Source organism: Coregonus clupeaformis, chromosome 10, assembly GCF_020615455.1.
Source record: "Coregonus clupeaformis isolate EN_2021a chromosome 10, ASM2061545v1, whole genome shotgun sequence".
Taxonomy (NCBI): Eukaryota; Metazoa; Chordata; class Actinopteri; order Salmoniformes; family Salmonidae; genus Coregonus; species Coregonus clupeaformis.
This window is the reverse complement of record NC_059201.1, coordinates 44,756,993-44,783,903: the sequence shown is the minus strand read 5'-3', so window position 1 is coordinate 44,783,903 and position 26,911 is coordinate 44,756,993. Positions and strand designations below refer to the sequence as shown.

The 26,911-nt window shown below is 43.3% G+C and overlaps 2 protein-coding genes and 1 long non-coding RNA gene across 3 annotated transcripts; all 3 read left to right on the top strand.

Moving 5' to 3' along the window:
• Positions 1-213: 213 nt before the first annotated feature.
• On the top strand, positions 214-1,093 carry LOC121575872. The gene is made up of 3 exons (XR_006002388.1): positions 214-428; positions 590-690; positions 1,021-1,093. It is a non-coding gene; the product is annotated as an uncharacterized LOC121575872 (long non-coding RNA).
• Positions 1,094-4,079: 2,986 nt separating this feature from the next.
• LOC121575873 (protein FAM3C) lies at positions 4,080-13,601 on the top strand. Its single transcript, XM_041889161.2, has 9 exons — positions 4,080-4,722; positions 4,833-4,943; positions 5,052-5,081; positions 6,236-6,362; positions 6,578-6,636; positions 6,785-6,835; positions 10,522-10,606; positions 11,145-11,271; positions 13,145-13,601. Exons 1-9 carry the CDS (start codon positions 4,710-4,712, stop codon positions 13,229-13,231), a joined length of 690 nt encoding a protein of 229 aa, XP_041745095.2. The 5' UTR covers positions 4,080-4,709; the 3' UTR covers positions 13,232-13,601.
• An 870-nt stretch (positions 13,602-14,471) lies between these two features.
• On the top strand, positions 14,472-26,612 carry LOC121575050 (actin-associated protein FAM107A). Its single transcript, XM_041887850.2, has 5 exons — positions 14,472-14,818; positions 21,201-21,258; positions 24,543-24,768; positions 24,843-24,999; positions 25,331-26,612. The coding sequence occupies exons 1-5, from the start codon at positions 14,795-14,797 to the stop codon at positions 25,451-25,453; spliced, it is 588 nt and encodes a 195-aa protein (XP_041743784.1). The 5' UTR covers positions 14,472-14,794; the 3' UTR covers positions 25,454-26,612.
• The last annotated feature ends 299 nt before the right edge of the window (positions 26,613-26,911 follow it).

The following is a 26,911-nucleotide window of genomic DNA, read 5'->3' as shown; positions in this document are numbered from 1 at the left end:
GTTAATATTAGACACATTTTATTAGACACATTTTCCCCCAACATATTCCTGCAATTTATGCAGGTGTTTCATGGAATTTGTACTTTTCCCCATTCAAGAAACATGCAAAACTCAATCATGCAATATAGCCTACCTGTACAATCTTGTCCTCTCGAACGCCCCTAAATAAAGCATTCCACCTCCAATCAGAAAAGCCTTTCGTTTCTACGTAAACAAAGGTGAGAAACCCAACCAGGAAGTAAACAATAATGGCGATGACTTCAAGAAAAATAGTTTATAATGTTTTAAAAGTCTTTCTTCTTTTCTTTATTCAACAAACACTTTGTGAGACACCCACCACTAGTTTATATTTATCCCAGAAGTTATCGGAGGACGGGTATGGGATCGATATGAGAAGTGTCACCCCCACCAAGTCGTCAACTCAACAGGTGAAGTAGCTGTAGCATATCCGATGTCTGTCAATATAATCGTTGTTGACAGTTGTACATATGCGCACACCTAGGCATTTGGTTAAATGGCAATCATATTTGTGACAAGCGGTCTAATTTCTCAGATTAATTTCCATATCTCTGTCTTTGTCGTTCAACAGGCAAGACTGCACCCGGGGGTCATTGCAGCAGTGATATTTGTTACATTGGCTGCAGTTCTTGCTGCAGTTTTTATCATCAGAAAATACTGCTTTCCCCGCAGGTATTTGTGATATTGATAGGGATCATCAATAGAGCTGTGTTGGCCTTTCTATTTTAGATCATTATAGATCTTAATATCATGAAACATCAAACATGTTGCCTGACTGGAGGTCCAGTATTCTTGATCTTGGCTGCATGTCAATATGAATGGAGCCTTTTAAGGATTTATGATTGCTTTCACAAGGTTGTTAATTATGCTCGTTTTATGTTATTTCATCAATGAGTAAACTTGCTTATCAGGTGTAGTGCCCAGGTAACTATCATAATGAACTGCTTAAGTCATAGTCTGAATAATAAATAATGTAAACGTTAAACTGTGTTTTCTTTTCAGTGAGGCCACATACAGATACTCAGTGCTGAGGCGGATGGAGGCTGAGGGGTCAGGATATGGGACTGAGGAGGAGGAGGAGGAGGAGGAGGATGGGAGGGGGCCCGAGCCCTATACACTGGGGGAGGACTCTGATGAGGTTGGTGGACCTGGTCCTGTGTCTCTGTCATCCTCCTTGTCACTATAGTGGTGTAGTTGCCCCTAGACGCTGATCTTGGGTCAGTTTTGCATTTTAAAATAACATTTTAGAGACTAGAAAAGTTTTGGCAACACCTAAGTTATACCATAGGCTATAAGATAGTAATTTGACCTGCATGGACAGTACTTGGCTGCTAAACATTGGAACATGACAGGCCATTTATTTCATAGGCCTAGCCTACTATATATTTTTGCAGGGCTTGTGGGTGTTTTTGCTGTGATAAGAGATCTAATTGTGTCTTCCTTCTCCCTTCTCCCCTCCAACAGGATATGTTGGAGTGAATCATTACTTGGATGACACTGCTCTGCTCTCAGGTTAGCTGAGGATGGTGAAGTGTGTGTGTGTGTGTGTGTGTGTGTGTGTGTGTGTGTGTGTGTGTGTTGGTGTGTGCGCATTCGCTAAGCTGTTACCTCTTCTTCTCCCTGCACCCCTTCCAGTCTACATGCACCGGAAATGGCTGGGTTATTTTGCATTGACTAGTTACAACAGGGCTATTATCCAGTGATGTTGGTTTTAATTCAGGGAATTGTTGTCATGACATGCATACCTCATTCAACACATCTGGACTGTTAATAATATTTTTAAATATGTAACTGATACCAATGTCAAGCAGACAAAAGAGCTATCCTTCACAAGTATAGAAACTGTGTCTGCACTGTATACCGCAATCAAATCTCTGTATTTGTTACTGACCTCTTCAAGCACTGTTTCAGTTGTTGAGTATTATTGTGTCATCTTTAAGTATTATTCACACATTGCATGTAAAGTCTGTAATACTATATTAACTTAACACAGCTGCCGAGGGTTTGTCTTCAAGACACAAGCTGGGCGGCAGGTAGCTTAGTGGTTAAGAGCGTTGTGCCAGTAACCGAAAGATCGCTGGTTCTAATCCCCGACCGACTAGGTGAAAAATCTGTCGATGTGCCCTTCAGCAAGGCACTTAACCCTAATTGCTCCTGTAAGTCGCTCTGGATAAGAGTGTCTGCTAAATGACTAAAATGTTGTGGTTACGTCCTTTAATTATTATTATTTTTGTCATTTAGCAGATGCTCTTATTCAGAGTGCATACGTTTTCATACTTTTTTCGTACTTTTTTCTTTTCTTCTTTATATTATATAAACATGTTGTATAAATGTATTTCCCCCTGAGCAAAAATGAATATGTGTTTGCTGTTCTTCACTTTTAAATTAAATAATGTACAGTACTGCTACGGTGAGTTTCTTCAGTGCTTATACAGTAAGGGAAAAAAGGATTTGATCCCCTGCTGATTTTGTACGTTTGCCCACTGACAAAGACATGATCAGTCTATCATTTTAATGGTAGGTTTATTTGAACAGTGAGAGACAGAATAACAACAACAAAAATCAGAAAAACACATGTCAAAAATGTTATAAATGTATTTGCATTTTAATGAGGGAAATAAGTATTTGACCCCTCTGCAAAACATGACTTAGTACTTGGTGGCAAAACCCTTGTTGGCAATCACAGAGGTCAGACGTTTCTTGTAGTTGGCCACCAGGTTTGCACACATCTCAGGAGGGATTTAGTCCCACTCCTCTTTGCAGATCTTCTCCAAATCATTAAGGTTTCGAGGCTGACGTTTGGCAACTCGAACCTTCAGCTCCATCCACAGATTTTCTATGGGATTATGGTCTGGAGACTGGCTAGGCCACTCCAGGACCTTAATGTGCTTCTTCTTGAGCCACTCCTTTGTTGCCTTGGCCGTGTGTTTTGGGTCATTGTCATGCTGGAATACCCATCCACGACCCATTTTCAATGCCCTGGCTGAGGGAAGGAGATTCTCACCCAAGATTTGACGGTACATGGCCCCGTCCATCGTCCCTTTGATGCGGTGAAGTTGTCCTGTCCCCTTAGCAGAAAAACACCCCAAAGCATAATGTTTCCACCTCCATGTTTGACGGTGGGGATGGTGTTCTTGGGGTCATAGGCAGCATTCCTCCTCCTCCAACCACGGCGAGTTGAGTTGATGCCAAAGAGCTCGATTTTGGTCTCATCTGACCACAACACTTTCACCCAGTTCTCCTCTGAATCATTCAGATGTTCATTGGCAAACTTCAGACGGCCCTGTATATGTGCTTTCTTGAGCAGGGGGACCTTGCGGGCGCTGCAGGATTTCAGTCCTTCACGGCGTATTGTGTTACCAATTGTTTTCTTGGTGACTATGGTCCCAGCTGCCTTGAGATCATTGACAAGATTCTCCCGTGTAGTTCTGGGCTGATTCCTCACCGTTCTCATGATCATTGCAACTCCACGAGGTGAGATCTTGCATGGAGCCCCAGGCCGAGGGAGATTGACAGTTATTTTGTGTTTCTTCCATTTGCGAATAATCGCACCAACTGTTGTCACCTTCTCACCAAGCTGCTTGGCGATGGTCTTGTAGCCCATTCCAGCCTTGTGTAGGTCTACAATCTTGTCCCTGACATCCTTGGAGAGCTCTTTGGTCTTAGCCATGGTGGAGGGTTTGGAATCTGATTGATTGATTGCTTCTGTGGACAGGTGTCTTTTATACAGATAAAAAGCTGAGATTAGGAGCACTCCCTTTAAGAGTGTGCTCCTAATCTCAGCTCGTTACCTGTATAAAAGACACCTGGGAGCCAGAAATCTTTCTGATTGAGAGGGGGTCACATACTTATTTCCCTCATTAAAATGCAAATACATTTATAACATTTTTGACATGCGTTTTTCTGGATTTTTTTGTTGTTATTCTGTCTCTCACTGTTCAAATAAACATACCATTAAAATTATAGACTGATCATTTCTTTGTCAGTGGGCAAACGTACAAAATCAGCAGGGGATCAAATACTTTTTTCCCTCACTGTAGATAAAGAGATCCTCTACTCATCTGGCATGAGTGACACGTCATTATCAACCACACCCCCACACCTGTGTATGCTAACCACATAATCCAACAATCCAAAGGGTAAATATGGAATCATGGAAGGGAGCGATTGCAGTAGCAATAGCGCCATCAGGCCAGTACATGCCCTCCTGTCCGTTGGCCCATTCCCAGTCATACTGCTGTGTTTTACCTTAGGTGTTTGATTTCAACACTAGATGACAGTAAAGGTATGGCTAAAGTAAATAGAAGTGCTAAACTCTCATTGTGTTGTATTGTTTGATCAAAAGCCAATATCCGTGGTCGTGTCCCGGTATCTGAACCTCCTCTGTGTGGTCATCTTGTTTATATGGTGGGTGTGGACATATTACCATATCCTGGTTTCACAATGTACCTTACAGGAGTGTTGGTATTTACTGTCTATAGGCTACAGGATAATCACTGTGGGTTCTCTATTGAGGTTGAACACTGCTGTAGATTTGACAGGATGACGGTGGAAGTGGTGACTGTTGCTTGAGCTATACAGCATGACAGAGGAGAGTACTCCAGGCTGTCAGGAAATACTTCAGGAATCTCTTCTTTCAGTGTAAAGAACTGCCAAAATACCCAGGAATTGTCTTCTAATTGGCTGTTGAGATGAGACCAAGAGGTGAGATCTCTGTCTTTGCACGGCATGGGAATATTTTAAATAAATTGAATGTGATTGAGTGTGGAATTTGCATTATCTCACATATGTGTTGTTGTGGTTATGGTTGCTAGACCTTGTGTATGCTGTTACTTTCCTCATCGTCATCCTTGTTATATGGGGAATCTATACCAACCCACCCTACATACATGAGAGAGCCAGGATTGTACAACAACATATCTTTGGTAAGGTTGCTCTTTCTCCATATCTATTTCTGTGTATCTCTTTTGCCCTCTACTTAATCGTTTTCCCCCTCGGTATAATAGCATTGTGTTGTGTATTTCTTATTTCAGGAGCTCAAAAAGAAACTGTGGTCACTGCTGGTAAGTGTTTCAAGCATTCCCATTTCTGCTATTTCCCCATCTATCTCAATAGTATCAGTCATTCTTCATAGTTGAACATGCCGAATGTTCAATACATGCCGAATGCTGAATATGCCAAATGCTGAATACAGTAGAATTTGATCCTTTCTCCTAAGTTAAATATTCTGCAGGAATAATTTATTATGAAGTAAATAGTTGAATTTCAAAGTGATACAGACAGTTCAGAAGTGTCTCGTATGATGTCTGAAGTTTTCTCTTTGTCCCTGATACATGTATCAGAACCCTCAGTCGCCTATCAGTCAGTAATCTTTAGCTATTCACAACCTCCCTCACTTCTTGTAAGGAACCCAGTACTCTGTTTCATCAGATTTAGGAATGTGATAGTGCTGGTTCTAAAGAAGAGAGACATAGGAGGGGGTCCTACATATTAATTAAGTCTGTCTCTTAAGTCTGCCATAATGTGATTTTCTTAAAACTTTGCATTAATTGACACTTTGTATCACACTTTGTATCATGTATAACACTTTGGATTTCATCAGAAGAGGTTTGCGTCTACATACCGTAGGTTGCTTGACGGCAAAACGGTACCGGAGCGCCAAGTCTAGGTCCAAAAGGCTTCTCAACAGCTTCTACCCCAAAGCCATAAGACTCCTGAACAGCTAATCATAGCTACTCAGACTATTTACATTGCCCCCCCACCCCTACCCCATCCCCCTCTTTTACGCTGCTGCAACTCTGTTTATTATTTATGCATAGTCACTTTAACTCTACCCACATGTACATATTACCTCAATTACCTCGACTAGCCGGTGCCCCCGCACATTGACTCTGTACCGGTACCCCCCTGTATATAGCCTCCCTACTGTTATTTAATTTTACTGCTGCTCTTTAGTTATTTGCTTTTTATTTTTTTACTTAACACTTTTTCTATTTTACATTGTTGGTTAAGGGCTTGTAAGTAAGCATTTCACTGTAATGTCTACACCTGTTGTATTCGGCGCATGTGGCAAATACATTTTGATTTGATTTGACTAGTTGTATATGAGACATATTATAAGGATGTCTGTTACAGCTTGATGAGTATGTTGTTTTCTCTGTTGGTTTGTAAATATATAATTTCAACACAAATATGTATCTGTGCCTGTATTTGTCAGCTGTGCCCAAAACCTCCCATCCAAAATGCAGCCTTTCCAAAAACTGCCCTATCGACCATTTTGCTTTTCAAATCAGGAGTGGAGCAGCGACTGTTGTGGGCCCAAAGATCTGTTTTGATGGTAACATGTACGTATCTTCTTAACCAATTTGCATTCATATTGTAAACAGGAATGGACATATTAGCTAGTGATTAGTGAGCAAGATTTGATTGCAGCCGGTCCCTAATTTAAACGTGGATATTTTCACCAAGCTTTTCCATGACACCTCAGCTATTGCACATGTGGTTGCTGCTCCAGCTCTTGTGTTTGCAGTCTTGTGACATGTGACTCTCATCTCCATAGTGTTATGAGTGGTGTGATGAACAACGTGGGACCAGGCCTGAACCTAGTGCTGGTGAATGGTGAGTTCAGCTTCTCCTAACTTCACCACACATATGTTATGATGCAAATAGACACACTGCTATGGAGTGAATGATTGGATTGTGCAAAAGGGAAATGGGATCAGACATACCTGACTTGTTATACAATGTGCATCTCTTGTTTTCTTAGGTGAAAATGGGAAGATTGAAACATTTGACTTCTTTAACATGTACTCTGGAGGTAAGGGCAGTTATAAGGATGCAAAATTCAAAAGGCACTCGCACATCTGAGCATTTTATTTATTTTTTATTTTTTAGGGGATAGATCAGCTTTAATATTGCAGATAAATTGTAACTTCCATCAATGTAATTCTCTGCATCACTTCCAATCCCCCATATGTTTTTTTCTCTCGCATATACAGTGGGGAGAACAAGTATTTGATACACTGCCAATTTTGCAGGTTTTCCTACTTACAAAGCATGTAGAGGTCTGTAATCTTTATCATAGGTACACTTCAACTGTGAGAGATGGAATCTAAAACAAAAATCCAGAAAATCACATTGTATGATTTTTAAGTAATGAATTTGCATTTTATTGCATGACATAAGTATTTGATACATCAGAAAAGCAGAACTTAATATTTGGTACAGAAACCTTTGTTTGCAATTACAGAGATCATACGTTTCCTGTAGGTCTTGACCAGGTTTGCACACACTGCAGCAGGGATTTTGGCCCACTCCTCCATACAGACCTTCTCCAGATCCTTCAGGTTTCGGGGGCTGTCGCTGGGCAAAATGGACTTTCAGCTCCCTCCAAAGATTTTCTATTGGGTTCAGGTCTGGAGACTGGCTAGGCCACTCCAGGACCTTGAGATGTTCCTTACGGAGCCACTCCTTAGTTGCCCTGGCTGTGTGTTTCGGGTCGTTGTCATGCTGGAAGACCCAGCCACGACCCATCTTCAATGCTCTTACTGAGGGAAGGAGGTTGTTGGCCAAGATCTCGCGATACATGGCCCCATCCATCCTCCCCTCAATATGGTGCAGTCATCCTGTCCCCTTTGCAGAAAAGCATCCCCAAAGAATGATGTTTCCACCTCCATGCTTCACGGTTGGGATGGTGTTCTTGGGGTTGTACTCATCCTTCTTCTTCCTCCAAACACGGCGAGTGGAGTTTAGACCAAAAAGCTCTATTTTTGTCTCATCAGACCACATGACCTTCTCCCATTCCTCCTCTGGATCATCCAGATGGTCATTGGCAAACTTCAGACGGGCCTGGACATGCGCTGGCTTGAGCAGGGGGACCTTGCGTGCGCTGCAGGATTTGAATCCATGACGGCGTAGTGTGTTACTAATGGTTTTCTTTGAGGCTGTGGTACCAGCTCTCTTCAGGTCATTGACCAGGTCCTGCCGTGTAGTTCTGGGCTGATCCCTCACCTTCCTTATGATTATTGATGCCCCATGAGGTGAAATCTTGCATGGAGCCCCAGACCGAGGGTGATTGACCGTCATCTTGAACTTCTTCCATTTTCTAATAATTGCGCCAACAGTTGTTGCCTTCTCACCAAGCTGCTTGCCTATTGTCCTGTAGCCCATCCCAGCCTTGTGCAGGTCTACAATTTTATCCCTGATGTCCTTACACAGCTCTCTGGTCTTGGCCATTGTGGAGAGGTTGGAGTCTGTTTGAGTGTGTGGACAGGTGTCTTTTATACAGGTAACGAGTTCAAACAGGTGCAGTTAATACAGGTAATGAGTGGAGAACAGGAGGGCTTCTTAAAGAAAAACTAACAGGTCTGTGAGAGCCGGAATTCTTACTGGTTGGTAGGTGATCAAATACTTATGTCATGCAATAAAATGCAAATTAGTTACTTAAAAATCATACAATGTGATTTTCTGGATTTTTGTTTTCGATTCCGTCTCTCACAGTTGAAGTGTACCTATAATACAAATTACAGACCTCTACATGCTTTGTAAGTAGGAAAACCTGCAAAATCGGCAGTGTATAAAATACTTGTTCTCCCCACTGTGTATATATATATATATATATATATATATATATATATATATATATACAGTGGGGAAAAAAAGTATTTAGTCAGCCACCAATTGTGCAAGTTCTCCCACTTAAAAAAATGAGAGAGGCCTGTAATTTTCATCATAGGTACACGTCAACTATGACAGACAAATTGAGAAAAAAAATCCAGAAAATCACATTGTAGGATTTTTAATGAATTTATTTGCAAATTATGGTGGAAAATAAGTATTTGGTCACCTACAAACAAGCAAGATTTCTGGCTCTCACAGACCTGTAACTTCTTCTTTAAGAGGCTCCTCTGTCCTCCACTCGTTACCTGTATTAATGGCACCTGTTTGAACTTGTTATCAGTATAAAAGACACCTGTCCACAACCTCAAACACTCACACTCCAAACTCCACTATGGCCAAGACCAAAGAGCTGTCAAAGGACACCAGAAACAAAATTGTAGACCTGCACCAGGCTGGGAAGACTGAATCTGCAATAGGTAAGCAGCTTGGTTTGAAGAAATCAACTGTGGGAGCAATTATTAGGAAATGGAAGACATACAAGACCACTGATAATCTCCCTCGATCTGGGGCTCCACGCAAGATCTCACCCCGTGGGGTCAAAATGATCACAAGAACGGTGAGCAAAAATCCCAGAACCACACGGGGGGACCTAGTGAATGACCTGCAGAGAGCTGGGACCAAAGTAACAAAGCCTACCATCAGTAACACACTACGCCGCCAGGGACTCAATTCCTGCAGTGCAAGACGTGTCCCCCTGCTTAAGCCAGGCCCGTCTGAAGTTTGCTAGAGTGCATTTGGATGATCCAGAAGAGGATTGGGAGAATGTCATATGGTCAGATGAAACCAAAATAGAACTTTTTGGTAAAAACTCAACTCGTCGTGTTTGGAGGACAAAGAATGCTGAGTTGCATCCAAAGAACACCATACCTACTGTGAAACATGGGGGTGGAAACATCATGCTTTGGGGCTGTTTTTCTGCAAAGGGACCAGGACGACTGATCCGTGTAAAGGAAAGAATGAATGGGGCCATGTATCGTGAGATTTTGTGTGAAAACCTCCTTCCTTCAGCAAGGGCATTGAAGATGAAACGTGGCTGGGTCTTTCAGCATGACAATGATCCCAAACACACGGCCCGGGCAACGAAGGAGTGGCTTCGTAAGAAGCATTTCAAGGTCATGGAGTGGCCTAGCCAGTCTCCAGATCTCAACCCCATAGAAAATCTTTGGAGGGAGTTGAAAGTCTGTGTTGCCCAGCGACAGCCCCAAAACATCACTGCTCTAGAGGAGATCTGCATGGAGGAATGGGCCAAAATACCAGCAACAGTGTGTGAAAACCTTGTGAAGACTTACAGAAAACGTTTGACCTGTGTCATTGCCAACAAAGGGTATATAACAAAGTATTGAGAAACTTTTGTTATTGACCAAATACTTATTTTCCAACATAATTTGCAAATAAATTCATTAAAAATCCTACAATGTGATTTTTCTGGATTTTTTTTCAAATTTTGTCTGTCATAGTTGACGTGTACCTATGATGAAAATTACAGGCCTCTCTCATCTTTTTAAGTGGGAGAACTTGCACAATTGGTGGCTGACTAAATACTATTTTTCCCCACTGTATGTGTGTGTGTGTGTGTATATATATATATATATATATATATATATATATACATACACATCTGAGCTATCTTTGTTGTAGGTGCATGGTAACAGTTGAATAAGATGAGAAAAATAAGAAACCCACATACTGCTCTTTATTAAGCTTTACGTATCGGCCTCAAGGCCTTCGTCAGAGCTTCTATATTCTGATCGAAATGTAAAGATAGAAATGATCTTGTTTTTTCATCTAAATGACTATGTTTTTTGTTCTACTTTCTCCAAAAAGAAACAGCGGACATCTTGGCCTTCTTAAAGACGATTAAACCCGGAATGATTGTTCTGGTGGCATCTTTTGATGACGCAGCGACAAAGTAGGTTGAAATTAGTGGTGGGCACCAATATCGATCATTTGATATGATATCGATATATTGTTTGATATTAATATATGAGCAAGGCATATTGTGATAACAGTTTATCCTTCCTGTTAACCTACACTATAATGGAAAAAAGTATATATGACTGTTTCTGTATGCACAAAACCCTCTCACAGACCTTCTCACAGGCTGTATACTTAGCATGCCTGCTGAGTCATCACCAGTAGATGGGCCTCCCATTGTATTCAGACTGGGTGGGTAGGTTCCCAGAACATTCACACCTGTTCCAATGGGCAAACAGCAAACAGCTGTCTGGACTTCCCAGAGCAGAGACAGTTGTAATGTTGTTTTTTTGCAAACCGATATGATATTGTATCGAGAAAGAAAATGCAACTGATATTGACATAGATTTTCCATATCGGTGCCCATTTCTGGTTTAAATAAATTAACACGTTCATAAATCAACATTCATTTTACATCCTATTTTCAAATTAGAACAGTCACACATCCACTCTGACCCTCAATCTCTCCTCAGGATGAATGATGAAATCAGGGACATATTTGTGGGACTGGGAAGCAGCAGTATCAAGGATGTCAAATTCAGAGACAACTGGGTCTTTGCTGGAGGCGCTGGGACAGAACAGAAAAGCCCCTTTGAGAAGGTGAGAGAGCATCTGTAGCATCGACACTGTCTACTATAAATATCAAGATCAATCAATATAAAGTCCTTATTCTGTCCAGCACATCTTTTACAATACTACTGTACATTAGTACTGTCTATACTGTAGTAGTATATACTATAGTACTGTGTAACTGAATACCTATAAGCTCTCTCTACTATTGTAATAAAGCAGATGGTATTAATTAATTAGGTTTACATACACTTAGGTTGGAGTCATTATAACTAGTTTTTCAACCACTACACACATTTCTTGTTAACAAACTATAGTTTTGGCAAGTCGGTTAGGACATCTACTTTGTGCATGACACAAGTACTTTTTCCAACAATTGTTTACAGATAGATTATTTCACTTATAATTCACTGTATCACAATTCCGGTGGGTCAAAAGTTTACATACACTAAGTTGACGGTGCCTTTAAACAGCTTGGAAAATTCTAGAAAATGATGTCATGGCTTTAGAAGCTTCTGATAGGCTAACTGACATCATTTGAGTCCATTGGAGGTGTACCAGTGGATGTATTTCAAGGCCTTCCTTCAAACTCAGTGCCTCTTTGCTTGACATCATGGGAAAATCAAATGAAATCAGACCTCAGAAAGAAAATTGTAGACCTCCACAAGTCTGGTTCATCCTTGGGAGCAATTTCCAAACTCCTGAAGGTACCACGTTCATCTGTACAAACAATAGTACGCAAGTATAAACACCATGGGACCACGCAGCCGTCATACCGCTCAGGAAGGAGACGCATTCTGTCTCCTAGAGATGAACGTACTTTGGTGCGAAAAGTGCAAATCAATCCCAGAACAACAGCAAAGGACATTGTGAAGATGCTGGAGGAAACAGGTACAAAAGTATCTATATCCACAGTAAAACAAGTCCTATATCGACATAACCTGAAAGGCCGCTCAGCAAGGAAGAAGCCACTGCTCCAAAACTGCCATAAAAAAGCCAGACTACGGTTTGCAACTGCACATGGGGACAAAGATGGTACTTTTTGGAGAAATGTCCTCTGGTCTGATGAAACAAAAATAGAACTATTTGGCCATAATGACCATCATTATGTTTGGAGGAAAAAGGGGGTTGCTTGCAAGCCGAAGAACACCATCCCAACCGTGAAGCACGGGGGTGGCAGCATCATGCTGTGGGGGTGTTTTGCTGCAGGAGGGACTGGTGGACTTCACAAAATAGATGGCATCATGAGGAAGGAAAATTATGTGGATATATTGAAGCAACATCTCAAGACATTAGTCAGGATGTTAAAGCTTGGTCGCAAATGGGTCTTCCAAATGGACAATGACCCCAATTATTATACTTCCAAAGTTATGGCTTAAGGACAACAAAGTCAAGGTATTGGAGTGGCCATCACGAAGCCCAAAATGTGTGGGCAGAACTGAAAAAGTGTTTGCAAGCAAGGAGGCCTACAAACCTGACTCAGTTACACCAGCTCTGTCAGGAGGAATGGGCCAAAATTCACCCAACTTATTGTGGGAAGCTTGTGGAAGGCTACCCGAAACGTTTGACTCCAGTTAAACAATTTAAAGGCAATGCTACCAAATACTAATTGAGTGTATGTAAACTTCTGACCCACTGGGAATGTGATGAAAGAAATAAAAGCTGAAATAAATCATTCTCTCTACTATTATCTGACATTTCACATTCTTAAAATAAAGTGGTGATCCTAACTGACCTAAGACAGGGAATTGTTACTAGGATTAAATGTCAGGAATTGTGAAAAACAGAGTTTAAATGTATTTGGCTAAGATGTATGTAAACTTCCGACTTCAACTGTATATAGTGTGACAGGTTCTTTGATGGAACTACAGTGTCTGATGATTTCCTATCTTCTACTGTTTAGCTGGCTGCCAATGATCAGAATACCAATATTTACGGAAACTGGCCAGAGATGGTGGAAATTGCCGGCTGCTTCCCCAAGAAGGTCTGACTAGACATCCCATACAGAGATCTCAGAGTAGGACTGCTGATCTAGAATCATGTCTATCCTGTCCATGTATTCTTATTCATTATTATGTAAAAGGCTAAACAGATCCTGGATCAGCACTCATACTATGAGGCATTTTATAAGTACAGGCCTTGATAGACATCCTATGGAAAGGGATCCAGACTGGCTTGATGATTTGAAGGATTAAACAAACCACTGTTAGGATCACTCAACAATAAGGAACAACTTCTCTGTAAAGGCTGGGCATTGTGTGTTTTTTCAAGTCAGGTTATTATGGTTACAGAATTTGTGCAAAATAGAGGAGTTTCAAAGTATGCAAAACAATAAAATAATGTTTTTATAAGAAATTCGAGAGATGTATTGAATGTATTTTTTGGAATGAGAGAAGTTATTGTTTCAAATGTAATAATGAAGCTTGGGCTCCCTCTATGGGCTTTTTATTGAACTACAGTTCATGAATTGTACTGTACGTTTAGTATGTCATAAACCCTCCCAGGCCTAACTTGATATGCGCTGTCTTTTGTGTAGCATCGGACTTTGCCCTGGAGAAATTACTTACCTCATTCACTTTTGTGTTTAGCGTGCTTGCACAACATTTTGGGAGCGAGGCACATCTCATTGGTTGACTCAATATTTACACACCCAAGACTCACATGCTGCCGTCTATCTCTACCCAATCCCTGTTGTTGGTGTTTTCCAGGACTCCCTAGCCTGGTTCCAGATCTGTTTGTGCTATAATGTGAATTCCTTGTCACTCATTGTCATGCCACACATGAGCATGTTTGGCATGACAATGAAAAAGACTGGCACCCAGGCTAAGGACTCCCTGGATAGCAGTGGCAACTGCTAGTGAGTGGATTACTTAGGTTAAATAGATAAATTAATGGTGTAGTGGCCAGCTACACCCTCCCTGGCTGCACAGAGCACCAATACGCCCCCCATTACCGTATGCCAACCGGCTGCTCCATCAACCTCAATTAACCTAATCTACCCTGGACCCCCTTAAGCTTTGGAGAGGGGCGAGTGGGGTCCACCGGTTACCCATGAACAGGTGGTCAGGAGTTTTTTTTCTTTGACGTTATTCTTCTTAATGATCTAATCTCTCCCTCCCTTTGTCTCTGTCTCAGTTCTCTTCTTTCCCTGAAATCTCTTACCCTCTCATCCAAAATATCAACCCCTCCCTTCTTTCCTTCTCACCCCTCTCCCCATATACCCCCCCTTTCTCACTCCTCTCTCTTTCTCTGGGCTCTCTTCCTCCCCCACTCCTAAAGAGGCAGACCTCTATGGTGCTCTCGGTTGTTGACGGGCTTGGTGTGATGATCGGCTTTGGAATCCCCTAGATTTAATGCGCCCTCTCAGAGACTGGTGTCACGCATTAGACGAGGGTAGGGTTGTCAACTTGTCATTGGTCCTGGGGGAGTGAATTCCTCCCCCCTCCTCTCGTTCACGAGAGAGCAGCTCTAGTGAAACTTCAGAACAAGTGAAACTTCAGGAGTTGTACAGACTCACCTACTCTGGCTGAAGATCTCAGCTCACCCTGAGGCCATGGGAGTCACCTACGGAAAGAAAGTAAGTAACTATTATGTTTCCTTCCTCATTTCTTCACTTCTGATTTGACACGATGCTGGATTCTGACAAATCTCAGATCACATGGTCAGCTTGCAGGGTGGTGCGGCAGAGACATGCATGACACATGCATTATGTTAATAGACTAGCATGTTAAACAACTATTCTAATTAACTTTGATGTGTCTGTAAGCCCAAAAAAGGTCTGAAGGTCTATGACACTTGTGAGCTAAAAAACTTGAGGCAATTGTTTTTCAATCTTATTCATATTTTGAACGTCAACCAGATTGAAAGTTAATGTTTGTCTCTGAATGAACATGTTTCATAGAACTTGTTTCATAGAATAAAGAATTACAGAACCTTTTGGTTTCCTTCTTTGGCCAGAGTTGCTTCACTGGCTATTTACAAACTTGTTAACGGTTAAAATGAGCCGTAGAAACCCACTGGTCACACCCCGGTTGAATCAACGTTGTTTCCACGTCATTTCAATTAAATGACTTTGAACCAACGTGAAATAGACGTTGATTTGACGTCTGTACCCAGTGGGAACCTTCTGAAAGATTCTGACAGCAATTGAAAGAGTGACAGGATGTTTTGTCTGGACCTTCAAGTAACCCAAAATAATTGTGTATTGACGGTGCTTTTAAACAGCTTGGAAAATTCCAGAAAATGATGTCATGGCTTTAGAAGCTTCTGATAGGCTAACTGACATCATTTGAGTCAATTGGAGGTGTACATGTGGATGTATTTCAAGGACTACCTTCAAACTCAGTGCCTCTTTGCTTGACATCATGGGAAAATCAAAAGAGATCAGCCAAGACCTCAGAAAAAAATGTGTAGACCTCCACAAGTCTGGTTCATCCTTGGGAGCAATTTCCAAATGCCTGAAGGTACCACGTTCATCTGTACAAAAAATTGTACGCAAGTATAAACACCATGGGACCACGCAGCCGTCATACCGCTCAGGAAGAAGAGGCGTTCTGTCTCCTAGAGATGAACGTACTTTGGTGCAAAAAGTGCAAATCAATCCCAGAACAACAGCAAAGGACATTGTGAAGATGCTGGAGGAAACCGGTACAAAAGTATCTATATCCACGGTAAAACAAGTCCTATATCGACATAACCTGAAAGGCCGCTCAGCAAGGAAGAAGCCACTGCTCCAAAACTGCCATAAAAAAGCCAGACTACGGTTTGCAACTGCACATGGGGACAAAGATCGTACTTTTTGGAGAAATGTCCTCTGGTCTGATGAAACAAACGTGGAATAGATGTTGATTTGACGTCTGTACCCAGTGGGAACCTTCTGAAAGATTCTGACAGCAATTGAAAGAGTGACAGGATGTTTTGTCTGGACCTCCAAGTAACCCAAAATAATTGTGTGTCTGTGTGAAACAACACGTAGACTAGACCCAGTAAGAGCAGCATGTTTACCCCAGAGCTAAGGTCCTGCTGTCGTGTCACATTAATGTCACATTAGTGGTCTACGCACAAAATCCTCTCCCAGAGATTAGCCAATCAGTGGCAATACCACCTCATTATCTAAAGAGCAGTGAACCAACAGAGATGCCATTACTACAGTTCAACCAGATGTACACACACATACTCTCCTCATATTCGTTAGCAGGGTCAATTCCTCTTTGAACAGTGATGCTATTGCTAAACCTCAACAAGATTATAGACTACACTCTCCTGATATTCATTAGATGACATCATGTTAGTATTACCTTAACTTAAGTATTACATTACTATGGCTCAACAAGATCATAGACTCTTCTCCTGTTAGGGATGGATCCAAATTTACAGAATGGTTACCTGGAGTAAAATGGAGGAGGGTCATGCTTTTTCAATTTCAGTCAAGGGGAGGGTTTAGTATTTTTTAAATCTAGTCCAGGGGAAGGTCATGTCATTGATGAAATTTCAATATTTCTCAGTGTTTCAGAACTAGTTGCTTATTAGGCTATATATCGATGTGTGCGTGATGCCACCCCTCATCTCTGATTCTCCGCTGGGCGTGCAATATCAAGTGTGCCTATAGGCACTAGTCCTACCTATGATAACATTTACAAAGATTATACCTTTTTTTAAACAATAATATTTTTTATTTTAAAATTTTTAGTCATTTAGCAGACGCTCTTATCCAGAGCGACTTACAGTTAGTGAGTGCATACATTTTCATACTGGCCCCCCGTGGGAAACGAACCCACAACCCTGGCGTTGCAAGCTCCATGCTCTACCAACTGAGCTACAGGGGACTCATTTTATAAATTAGTATATTTGAGTTTAACCAATGATGTGTTTATCAGAGTTATTGACCTCACAATAAGTCAGATTCAAGTAACGTACATTGTGGTGCTGAAACATGAAGCAGCAGCCGCAGCACAATCAATCAGAAATGGACAGCTCATGGTGCTGAAAGTAGGCAAATTTGAGTAGGCATCATTCATTTAAACCGTCTTCATTTTAATTAGATTTTACTAACAACAAGAGGGCTTTGTGTTGGAGCCTATTTCTTCCTATTTAAGAAATAAGAGGTAGGCCTAACTGTTTGACAGAGGAAATTTGGCTATAGGGTGCTGTAAACATAGATTTGTGTCAGTGAAGGAATGTTAAGTTAAAAACAGGACTTGAATTGAGAGGGTATGCCATAGGCCTACCTTTTTATTAAAGAAAATGACAATAAGCACAGGCATACCCATTGTTAGCTTAAGATTTTTATGAAAATAAAACAGATCTGATTATATAAAGTGATCTATAACAGTGCTTTGGTCTGTGATGCTTTATGCTACAAACAAGCTGTAAAATACCAGAGAAAGACTTGACTCCGTTGCATATGGGGATATCATTGCTTCGTTTCTTTGACATTCAGAGGCTGAGCTACGACCTTCTATAGCCGAGGAGACAAAAACATGACTTTGTTTGGAAAGTAATCTAATTCTGTCACTATCAATTGATGAAGCTATTCACTTTCTGTCCAGTAGAAGATATTTAAACAGACAGCTATTGGGAAAACACTTGTGACCTTCTCTCATTGGGTTAAGCCAAGAGTAGCCGGCAGTTAAAGCTTACATTTTTCTGCATCCGGCAGTTAAAGCTTACATTTTTCTGCATCGGTAGGCCTACTGTCTGGGGTGGAAAGGTAGGCCTAACTTTTGAAAGTACCATGCTCAGATTCCTAATGATGTCTCAGATTTAATTATTTGCGAACAAGGGCAGTTTCTTTGCAAATTTCCATCCATTTTCATTTCAGAGGTCCGATTTTCTCCCTGTAACCCTTATAATGAATAACATTCACTCCCTTAGTCAGTAGCTGATCATGTTAGTATCAGGGTTGGGGGTCAATACCATTTCAATTTAGTCATTTGTGGTGGTGGATCAGGACAAAATGACAAAGAAGCTTAAAATAGCAGCACACCACTGCCAATAGGTACTGAGTTGCTGTGTATAAAGTTATGTTTGCATTAAATATTACAGGGGCTACCTGCTATGGCTACATACATTTTTTAACTTTTAAAATAGTGATATATACCCATTGATTTTTTTAAATAATACAACTTATAGATGCCTCATGAGCTTACATTAAATTGTCATACCAAAATATAAGCTTGTTTTACTTCTTTGTTTGTAAACAATGTACTGTAAATGTAAACAAACACTGTATAGCCTCAAAACATGTGTCTCTATTCAATCCGTATGAGATAGTCAAAACTATCATTTTGATATCAGTCCTTGTATCCATAGCTCTGTCCATTAGTTTTTAGAGTGGTTACATTTCTCCAGCCCCATCTCTCAGCTGTTTACCAAATCAGTGGTGGTGAGGCTTTATCATTGTTTGAAATGCAGATTTCCTTTCTTTGAACTATTTGTATGCTGGCCTTTTGAAGGGGCAAAGTTCCTCCAAACTCAGGCCATAAGAGATGCTGTCTGGCTGACCTCCGTCTCATGCAACAGATGTAGCTGATTGCAATGAACCATTCTGTTTAGCTTTAATTTAAAACAATATTGGACTTGCTTGTAATCTGTAGCAGCAGTATGTCCAGCAGCAGGATTTAATATAAAATACACTCAGTGGCCAGTTTATTAGGGACCTTCACAAAAATGGTTTGCTCCTACAGACAGTCACGTAGCCGGGGCTTGCTATATAAAGCAGGCAGACAGGCATCGAGATATTCAGTTACTGTTCGATTGAACGTTAGAATGGGCAAAACGAGTGATTTAAGTGACTTTGAGCGTGGTATGATCGTCGGTGCCAGGCGCGCCAGTTCCACTATCTCAGAAACGGCCAGGCTCCTGGGCTTTTCACACACTACAGTGTCTAGGGTTTACCGAGAATGGTGCGACAAACAAAAAAACTTCCAGTCAGCGGCAGTCCTGTGTGCGAAAACAGTTTGTTGATGAGAGGTCCTGAGTGGCGCAGTGGTCTAAGGCACTGCATCGCAGTGCTAACTGTGCCACTAGAGATCCTGGTTCGAATCCAGGCTCTGTTGCAGCCGGCCGCGACCGGGAGACTCATGGGCGGTGCACAATTGGCCCAGCGTCGTCCAGGGTAGGGGAGGGAATGGCCGGCAGGGATGTAGCTCAGTTGATAGAGCATGGCGTTTGCAACGCCAGGGTTGTGTGTTCGATTCCCATGGGGGGCCAGTTTAAAAAATAAAAAAATGTATTCACTAACTGTAAGTCGCTCTGGATAAGAGCGTCTGCTAAATGACAAAAATGTAAATGTAGGTCGAAGGAGAATGGCAAACTAACAGCTGGGCCACAAACAGGCAAATAACAGTGCAGTACAACAGTTGTGTGCAGAATGGCATCTCGGAACACACAAGTTGACGGTCCTTGTCACAGATGGGCTATTGCAGCAGACGACCACACCCAGTTCCACTCCTATCAGCTAAAAACAAGAAGAAGCGGCTCCATTGGGCATGGTATCACCAACACTGGACAATTGAGGAGTGGAAAAACAACGCCTGGTCCGACGAACCCCGATTCCTGTTGTCATGCTGATGGCAGAGTCGGGATTTGGTGTAAGCAGTATGAGTCCATGGCACCATCCTGCCTGGTGTCAACGGTACAGGCTGGTGGCGGTGGTTTAATGGTGAGGGGAATGTTTTCCTGGAACACGTTAGGTCCCTTGATACCAATTGAATAACGTTTCCATGCCCCAAAGAATTCAGGCTGTTCTGGAGGCAAATGGGGGTCTGACCCGGTACTAGATGGAAAACTGGCCATTGAGTGTGTATTGCTCGTCTAAACAAGGCTTTATACTGTATTTTTAAAAAATTGTCATGAAAGTTATTGCGCAGTAACTAAGGCCTGTTGTTTGTGGGTTTGTCAGTAATGAGGTGTATGGCAGATCTCCACAAGGGCCTCTCCTCTCCTCTCCTCTTGGTTCACTGGTCTTCTGGGTCTGTTACTGCCCCTTCACGTCTGGTCTAACACAAACAACAAAGGACCATTGTTGAGCTGATTGTCCATTGGGACAAAATGAGTAGTCTGTGATCACCTCATGATAGACATCCTCGAAATTAGACCATTCAAAATGTTTGTGAAAAACATGGTATTACTGTGAGAGAAAGGGGGAGGGGAAGAGAGAGGGGGAGAGAGGGGGAGAGAGAGGGGGAGAGAGAGGGAGGGGAGAGAGAGAGGGAGGGGAGAGAGAGGGAGGGGAGAGGGAGAGAGAGGGAGGGGGAGAGAGAGGGAGGGGAGAGAGGGAGAGAGAGGAGGGGGGAGAGGGGGGAGAGAGAGGGAGAGGGAGAGAGGGAGAGAGAGGGAGGGGGAGAGAGAGAGAGGGAGGGGGAGAGAGGGAGGGGAGAGAGGGAGGGAGAGGGAGAGAGAGGGGGAGGGGGAGAGAGGAGGAGGGAGAGGGGGGAGAGGAGAGGGAGAGAGGGGAGAGGGGGGAGAGGAGAGGGGGAAGAGGAGAGAGGGAGAGGGAGGGAGAGAGAGGGGGAGAGAGAGAGAGGGAGGGGGGGAGAGAGAGAGAGGGGGGAGAGAGAGAGAGGGAGGGGAGAGAGAGGGGAGAGAGAGAGGGGGAGGTGGAGAGAGAGGGGAGAGAGAGAGAGAGAGAGAGGGGGAGGGGGAGAGAGGAGGAGGGAGAGAGGGGGAGGGGGAGAGAGGAGGAGGGAGAGGGGGAGAGGGAGAGAGGGGGAGAGAGGAGGAGGGGGAGGGGGAGAGAGGGGGAGAGAGGAGGAGGGAGAGGGAGAGGAGAGGAGAGAGGGAGAGGAGGAGAGAGGGAGAGGGAGGGGGAGAGGGAGGAGGAGGGAGGGAGAGAGGGGGCGGTGACAATACTGTGATACATACTACTGTATTCTTTGGTCTTATTGTGATGACAACATCGGTGACATGAAGCGTCTGACAGTTTCTCATGTGGTTGATTGTGTTTTACCTGTTGACAGAGTGAACACCACCTCCAACTCTCTCCCACGAGAAGTACAACACCTCTGAATGGAACAGGTGAGAACAATCAATCTGTTATCCGATTAGAATAGAAGAAGAATAGATCACTGAACATCTACCTGTATTGTCATTAGACAATGAAGATTTAGGGCAGTTATCCCAGACACAGATTAAGCCTAGTCCTGGACAGAAAAAGCATGCTCAATGGAGAATCTCCATTGAAAGTCCTTCCTAGTCCGGGACTAGACATAATCTGCGTCTGGGACACCAGCCTGCGGTGTGTATCTACTATGAGGTGTGTGGAGGTGCTTTGTGATACTGTAAATCCCCAACCATATTGTGATGGGTGTAATTGTGTAAATAAACTCAGCAAAAAAAAAGAAACATCCTCTCACTGTCAACTGTGTTTATTTTCAGCAAACTTAACATGTGTAAATATTTGTATGAACATAACAAGATTCAACAACTGAGACAAAAACTGAAAAAGTTCCACAGACATGTGACTAACATAAATTGAATAATGTGTCCCTGAACAAAGGGGGGGTCAAAAGTAACAGTCAGTATCTGGCGTGGCCACCAGCTGCATTAAGTACTGCAGTGCGTCTCCTCCTCATGGACTGCACCAGATTTGCCAGTTCTTTCTGTGAGATGTTACCCCACTCTTCCACCAAGGCAACTGCAAGTTCCCAGACATTTCTGTGGGGAATGGCCCTAGCCCTCACCCTCCAATCCAAGAGGTCCCAGACGTGCTCAATGGGATTGAGATCCGGGCTCTTCGCTGGCCATGGCAGAACACTGACATTCCTGTCTTAGCAGGAAATCACGCACAGAACGAGCAGTATGGCTGGTGGCATTGTCATGTTGGATGGTCATTTCAGGATGAGCCTGCAGGAAGGGTACCACATGAGGGAGGAGGATGTCTTCCCTGTAACGCACAGCGTTGAGATTGCTGACTCTGCCCCAGACCATGACGGACCTCCACGTTCAAATCGATCCTGCTCCTGAGTACAGGCCTCGGTGTAATGCTCATTCCTTCGACAATAAACGCGAATCCGACCATCACCCCTGGTGAGACAAAACCGCGACTCGTCAGTGAAGAGCACTTTTTGCCAGTCCTGTCTGGTCCAGCGACGGTGGGTTTTTGCCCATAGGCGACGTTGTTGCCGGTGATGTCTGGTGAGGACCTGCCTTACAACAGGCCTACAAGCCCCCAGTCCAGCCTCTCTCAGCCTATTGTGGACAGTCTGAGCGCTGATGGAGGGATTGTGCATTCCTGGTGTAACTCGGGCAGTTGTTGTTGCCATCCTGTACCTGTCCCTCAGGTGTGATGTTTGGATGTACCGATCCCGTGCACGTGTTGTTACACGTGGTATGCCACTGCGAGGACGATCAGCTGTCCATCTTGTCTCCCTGTAGCGCTGTCTTAGGCGTCTCACAGTACAGACATTGCAATTTATTGCCCTGGCCACATATGCAGTCCTCATGCCTCCTTGCAGCATGCCTAAGGCACGTTCATGCAGATGAGCAGGGACCCTAGGCATATTTCGTTTGGTGTTTTTCAGAGTCAGTAGAAAGGCCTCTTTAGTGTCCTAAGTTTTCATAACCATGACCTTAATTGCCTACCGTCTGTAAGCTGTTAGTGTCTTAACGACCGTTCCACAGGTACATGTTCATTAATTGTTTATGGTTCATTGAACAAGCATGGGAAACAGTGTTTAAACCCTTTACAATGAAGATCTGTGAAGTTATTTGGATTTTTACGAATTATCTTTGAAAGACAGGGTCCTGAAAAAGGGACGTTTCTTTTTTTGCTGAGTTTAGGTCCGGCGGTTGGTTTCTTGTGAGGAGATTTAAACAGGGCGGGGCTTGAGCCCCTGGATAATCCAACCTAGAGTGGAGGCACGGAGCAGAGTGGAGGGAGGGACAGTGGAGGGAGAGAGGAGGGGAGAAAGGGAGGGGCAGGATGAAAGTCACAAAGCGAAGGGGAGGGAAGGGAGAGAAGGTAGAGGAGGTAGAGAGGAGGGAGAGGGGGGAGAGAGGAGGGAGACAGGGTAGAGGGGGGAGAGGGTAGAGGAGGGAGAGAGGGGAGAGGAGGGGAGGGAAGGGAAGGGAGAGAGGTTAGAGGAGGGAGAGGGGGTAGAGGAGGGAGAGGGTAGAGGAGGGAGAGAGGGGAGAGGAGGGAAGGGAAGGGAGAGAGGGTAGAGGAGGGAGAGAGGAGAGGACGAGAGAAAGAGGGGAGGAGGGGAGACAATGTATGGAGAGAGAGGGGACAATAGTGAGGCTACAGGACGACCTGAGCGGTCATGTGACTGACTGGCGGCTAGCGGTGTGGCCAGGGCTGGAGGTGGGGCTGAGGTGGGATGGAGACAGAGGTGTTAGGGTAGTGGAACAGGGAGTGGCTGTAGTGGTAGGCTCCCAGACCCAGCCCAGCTTTGGCCAGAGCTCTGGATTCATAGTGCCAGTTAGCTTACTTATCACTAGCTGGGCCCTGGGCTCCATAGAAGAGATGGATACTAGCAGTGTCATCCCAAACAGGACACCAGGGAGGCAGAGAGAGGGACTGGTCAAGTCAGGTAAGGGACCTATAGATAATTTCACAGTGAGAGAAGCAACTGCATAGGAAGTGATTGATGATGGGTGTAAAAAGGGCATCATGTGTTGGGTTTGTGAGTACATCATTCATTTATACATACATGAATGATTCGATATTGGGTTGATGGGTGTTGACGATCATGTTTCAATCCCTCTTGAAAATCACGGAGGCAAACTTTGTATTTATGCAAAAATGCCAACTATTTGTAAATATGGTCCTTAGAGTTTGATAGTGAAATGTATAACCACAGAAAATGTGCATGCTGAGCTGGTAAAATAGGACACCTGTTTTGCTATGTAGTTCTGATATGGAGAAAGGTAATGCCCTAGCTTGGTCCCAGATCTGCCTGTGCTGTATAGCCAACTCCTATGATGTTTCCCATGTCAATAACCATAGGAGTTGGCAAGACAGCACAAACAGATCTAGGGCTAGGCTACTAATGCATCACTGTTGCCCATGCCAAGGAATAGAAAATAAGCTTAACACACCATAACTGACCTATCTCCCATAACAAACAGCTGTGGTGCTATAAACAGAACAAAATGACCTGTTTAGCTGATTCTGCTGCTGTGATGCAACTGGAGTGTGTCTTGCCAGCGGAAAAGGGACATGATTTTAGTTGTGTAATGTTACTAAGTGATGTAACCTCTATCATCATTTCTGCTCCTGTCTAATATGAGGCTTGTTTTAAAGACGAGGATGTGAGCTCCGGCAAAACATTCAAGTTGACTTTGTCTCTGTCCCCCAGCCTCAGCCCACTCTGGCCTGCTGTCAGAACAGGATGGAGAGCAGGGTCAGGGTCAATGTGCAGAGGACAAAGAGCATGGGAAGTCAGGTGGATCACCACCTCAGCCAGAGAGTCAGGAGGAGGAGGGCAGGGATCTTATCATCCAGCCCAAGAAGCGCCTCAACCCGGTCAGAGTCTCCAAGAGCCACCAGGAGCTCCACAGGGAATTAAGGATGACACACAAGAGGTAGCCCATGCACACATGCTGCACATAGATATGAACACGCACACACTTTAACTATCCTAATTGTTCTCTGTCAGAGGTCCCTGTCTGGAGGTGAAGCCGGAGCTCCAGCGTGTTCTGGAACAGAGGAACTGGGAACATGGGATGAAACAGAGGAGAGAGGCAGAGGAGGAGAAGAAGAACAGGTCTCCTCTCCAACAGGAACTGTTCAAGAGGCACCAGAGGCTGGAGGAGGTTAGTATGCTTCATGTCAACGTCGCAGAGACTGCATTCACGGTAAATGCTGCATATGTCGGCAACTTTGAACACAGAGCTTCCACGATTCTTTGGCGATAAGGCTTGAATCCAAACCCTTGCTTTCCGTCTGTCTGATTTGTCAAAGTTGACATGATTTACATTGCACACAGCTTCACTCATGCATTACTAGCTCATTTACATACAATGCTCATTATTAAAATGTATGATAGGGTCAAAGCAGACATGATATTCAGTTCCTGCGAACTTTACATGCATTCCAATCTACTCCTGTATTCAATGACTGTCAGTGTCCATCTGTTCCCTGCAGCTGGAGAGGGAGCTAAAGGCACAACAACAACAGGAGGGCCTGCAGAGTTCCCCAGAGTTCATCAGAGTTAAAGAGAGCCTGAGACGCACCACCATACTGGATGTGGGGGAGAAGGTAGTTTAAAATGACTGACAGGAAGATGAGTAAAGTATGGTTAGAGTGGCATGGGGTTGTTGGAGCATCTACATGAGGTGTGGATAGATAGGAGGGTGTGGATACGTGACTACATGGAGGTGTAGCAAGTGAAGGTGAAGGAAGATTGTGTGACATTGAGCTATTCGATTGGGTTGAAGTTGGTGGGATAGTATGCTTGGCATAGTTCAGCTGCATGGGAGTACAGATAGATGCATGCATGGTGCAGATTGGTACCTGAACCTGTCCTCGGACACTTGTCTTCTCCGAAAGAGCCTACTGCCTGAAGGTAACCACCCCTTGTCCAATTGACCTTTGAAGCACATCTTTATTTGTTCCAATTAGGGATCGACTCCCTGCTAGCCTGGTCCCAGATCTGTTTGTTGTCTTGCATGACAATGACCTGGCTATACAGCACAAACAGATCTGGGATGTGGCTGGCACCTCCCATCCTCTGAGAGACTTGACGTTAGATTAGTAATTTGTCTCTCATGCCTCTGACACAGAGAGAGAGAGAGAGCACCCCTTTAGCAGGGATCTTACTGAGTTACATACAATGAGTGAATGTGACGTTTGTAATTTCATGCCTATCAAGTGTTCAGATTGTGATTGTATTCATTTTACATTTACATTTACGTCATTTAGCAGACATTCATGGAATATGTTGATATACTGTATCAGTAGATGTATTTCTATAATAATATTACATTTCCTAATGGTTTGTTTATACGTTTACAGTATTTTTTACCTGTCGTAAATGTCCAGTCATTTTATATATTATATTATTAGCAGTTTTACAACTGGTCTAAGACGGTTATTTCTTAAATAATGGTTCCGTCCGGTCTTTCCCCGAGCCTCTCACGTACACATTCTCTATGCAAATCAACAGAACATAAATAATTCACCTACTGACAACAGTGAATAATGTTTAACACTTTAGATGACAGTGTCCTTGGACACATTTGTACTTTGTCATAAATAAAAAGGGATATTAAACATGAATAAATAAAGTGCATTTTATATTTTATCTGGACGCAAGTGTAAGACAGCATCCCATTGTACCATACTATTATACACACTGTGACACTCTGGCTCCAGGGACTCTGATTGTTGAGCCAGGGTTGTTATTTTCATTTAGGGTGTATTTCTATGTTGGATCTAGTTGTTCATTTCTATGTTTGGTTTTGTTGTTGATTAGTCATATGACTCCCAATCGGAGGTAACGAGTGTCAGCTGTCGGCTCGTTATCTCTGATTGGGAGCCATATTTAAACTGTGTGGTTTCACCTGGGTTTTGGTGGGTTTTTGTTCCTGTACAGTATTTGTAACTGTGGACTTCACTAGTCGTCTTGGTTTATTGTTTTTGTCGTTCGTGTACTTTTCTCTAATAAAGTCATGTTCGTTCAACGCGCTGCGTTTTGGTCTCCTTCGCTCATTGACGACCGTGACA

Coding starts and splice junctions, on each gene's coding strand:
- LOC121575050 (XM_041887850.2), top strand. CDS start 14,795: ATGGGAGTCACCTACGGAAAGAAA. Junction 14,819..21,200: donor GAGTCACCTACGGAAAGAAA/GTAAGTAACTAT, acceptor ACCTGTTGACAG/AGTGAACACCACCTCCAACT. Junction 24,769..24,842: donor TTAAGGATGACACACAAGAG/GTAGCCCATGCA, acceptor GTTCTCTGTCAG/AGGTCCCTGTCTGGAGGTGA.
- LOC121575873 (XM_041889161.2), top strand. Junction 6,363..6,577: donor ATCTGTTTTGATGGTAACAT/GTACGTATCTTC, acceptor TCATCTCCATAG/TGTTATGAGTGGTGTGATGA. Junction 6,637..6,784: donor GAACCTAGTGCTGGTGAATG/GTGAGTTCAGCT, acceptor TTGTTTTCTTAG/GTGAAAATGGGAAGATTGAA.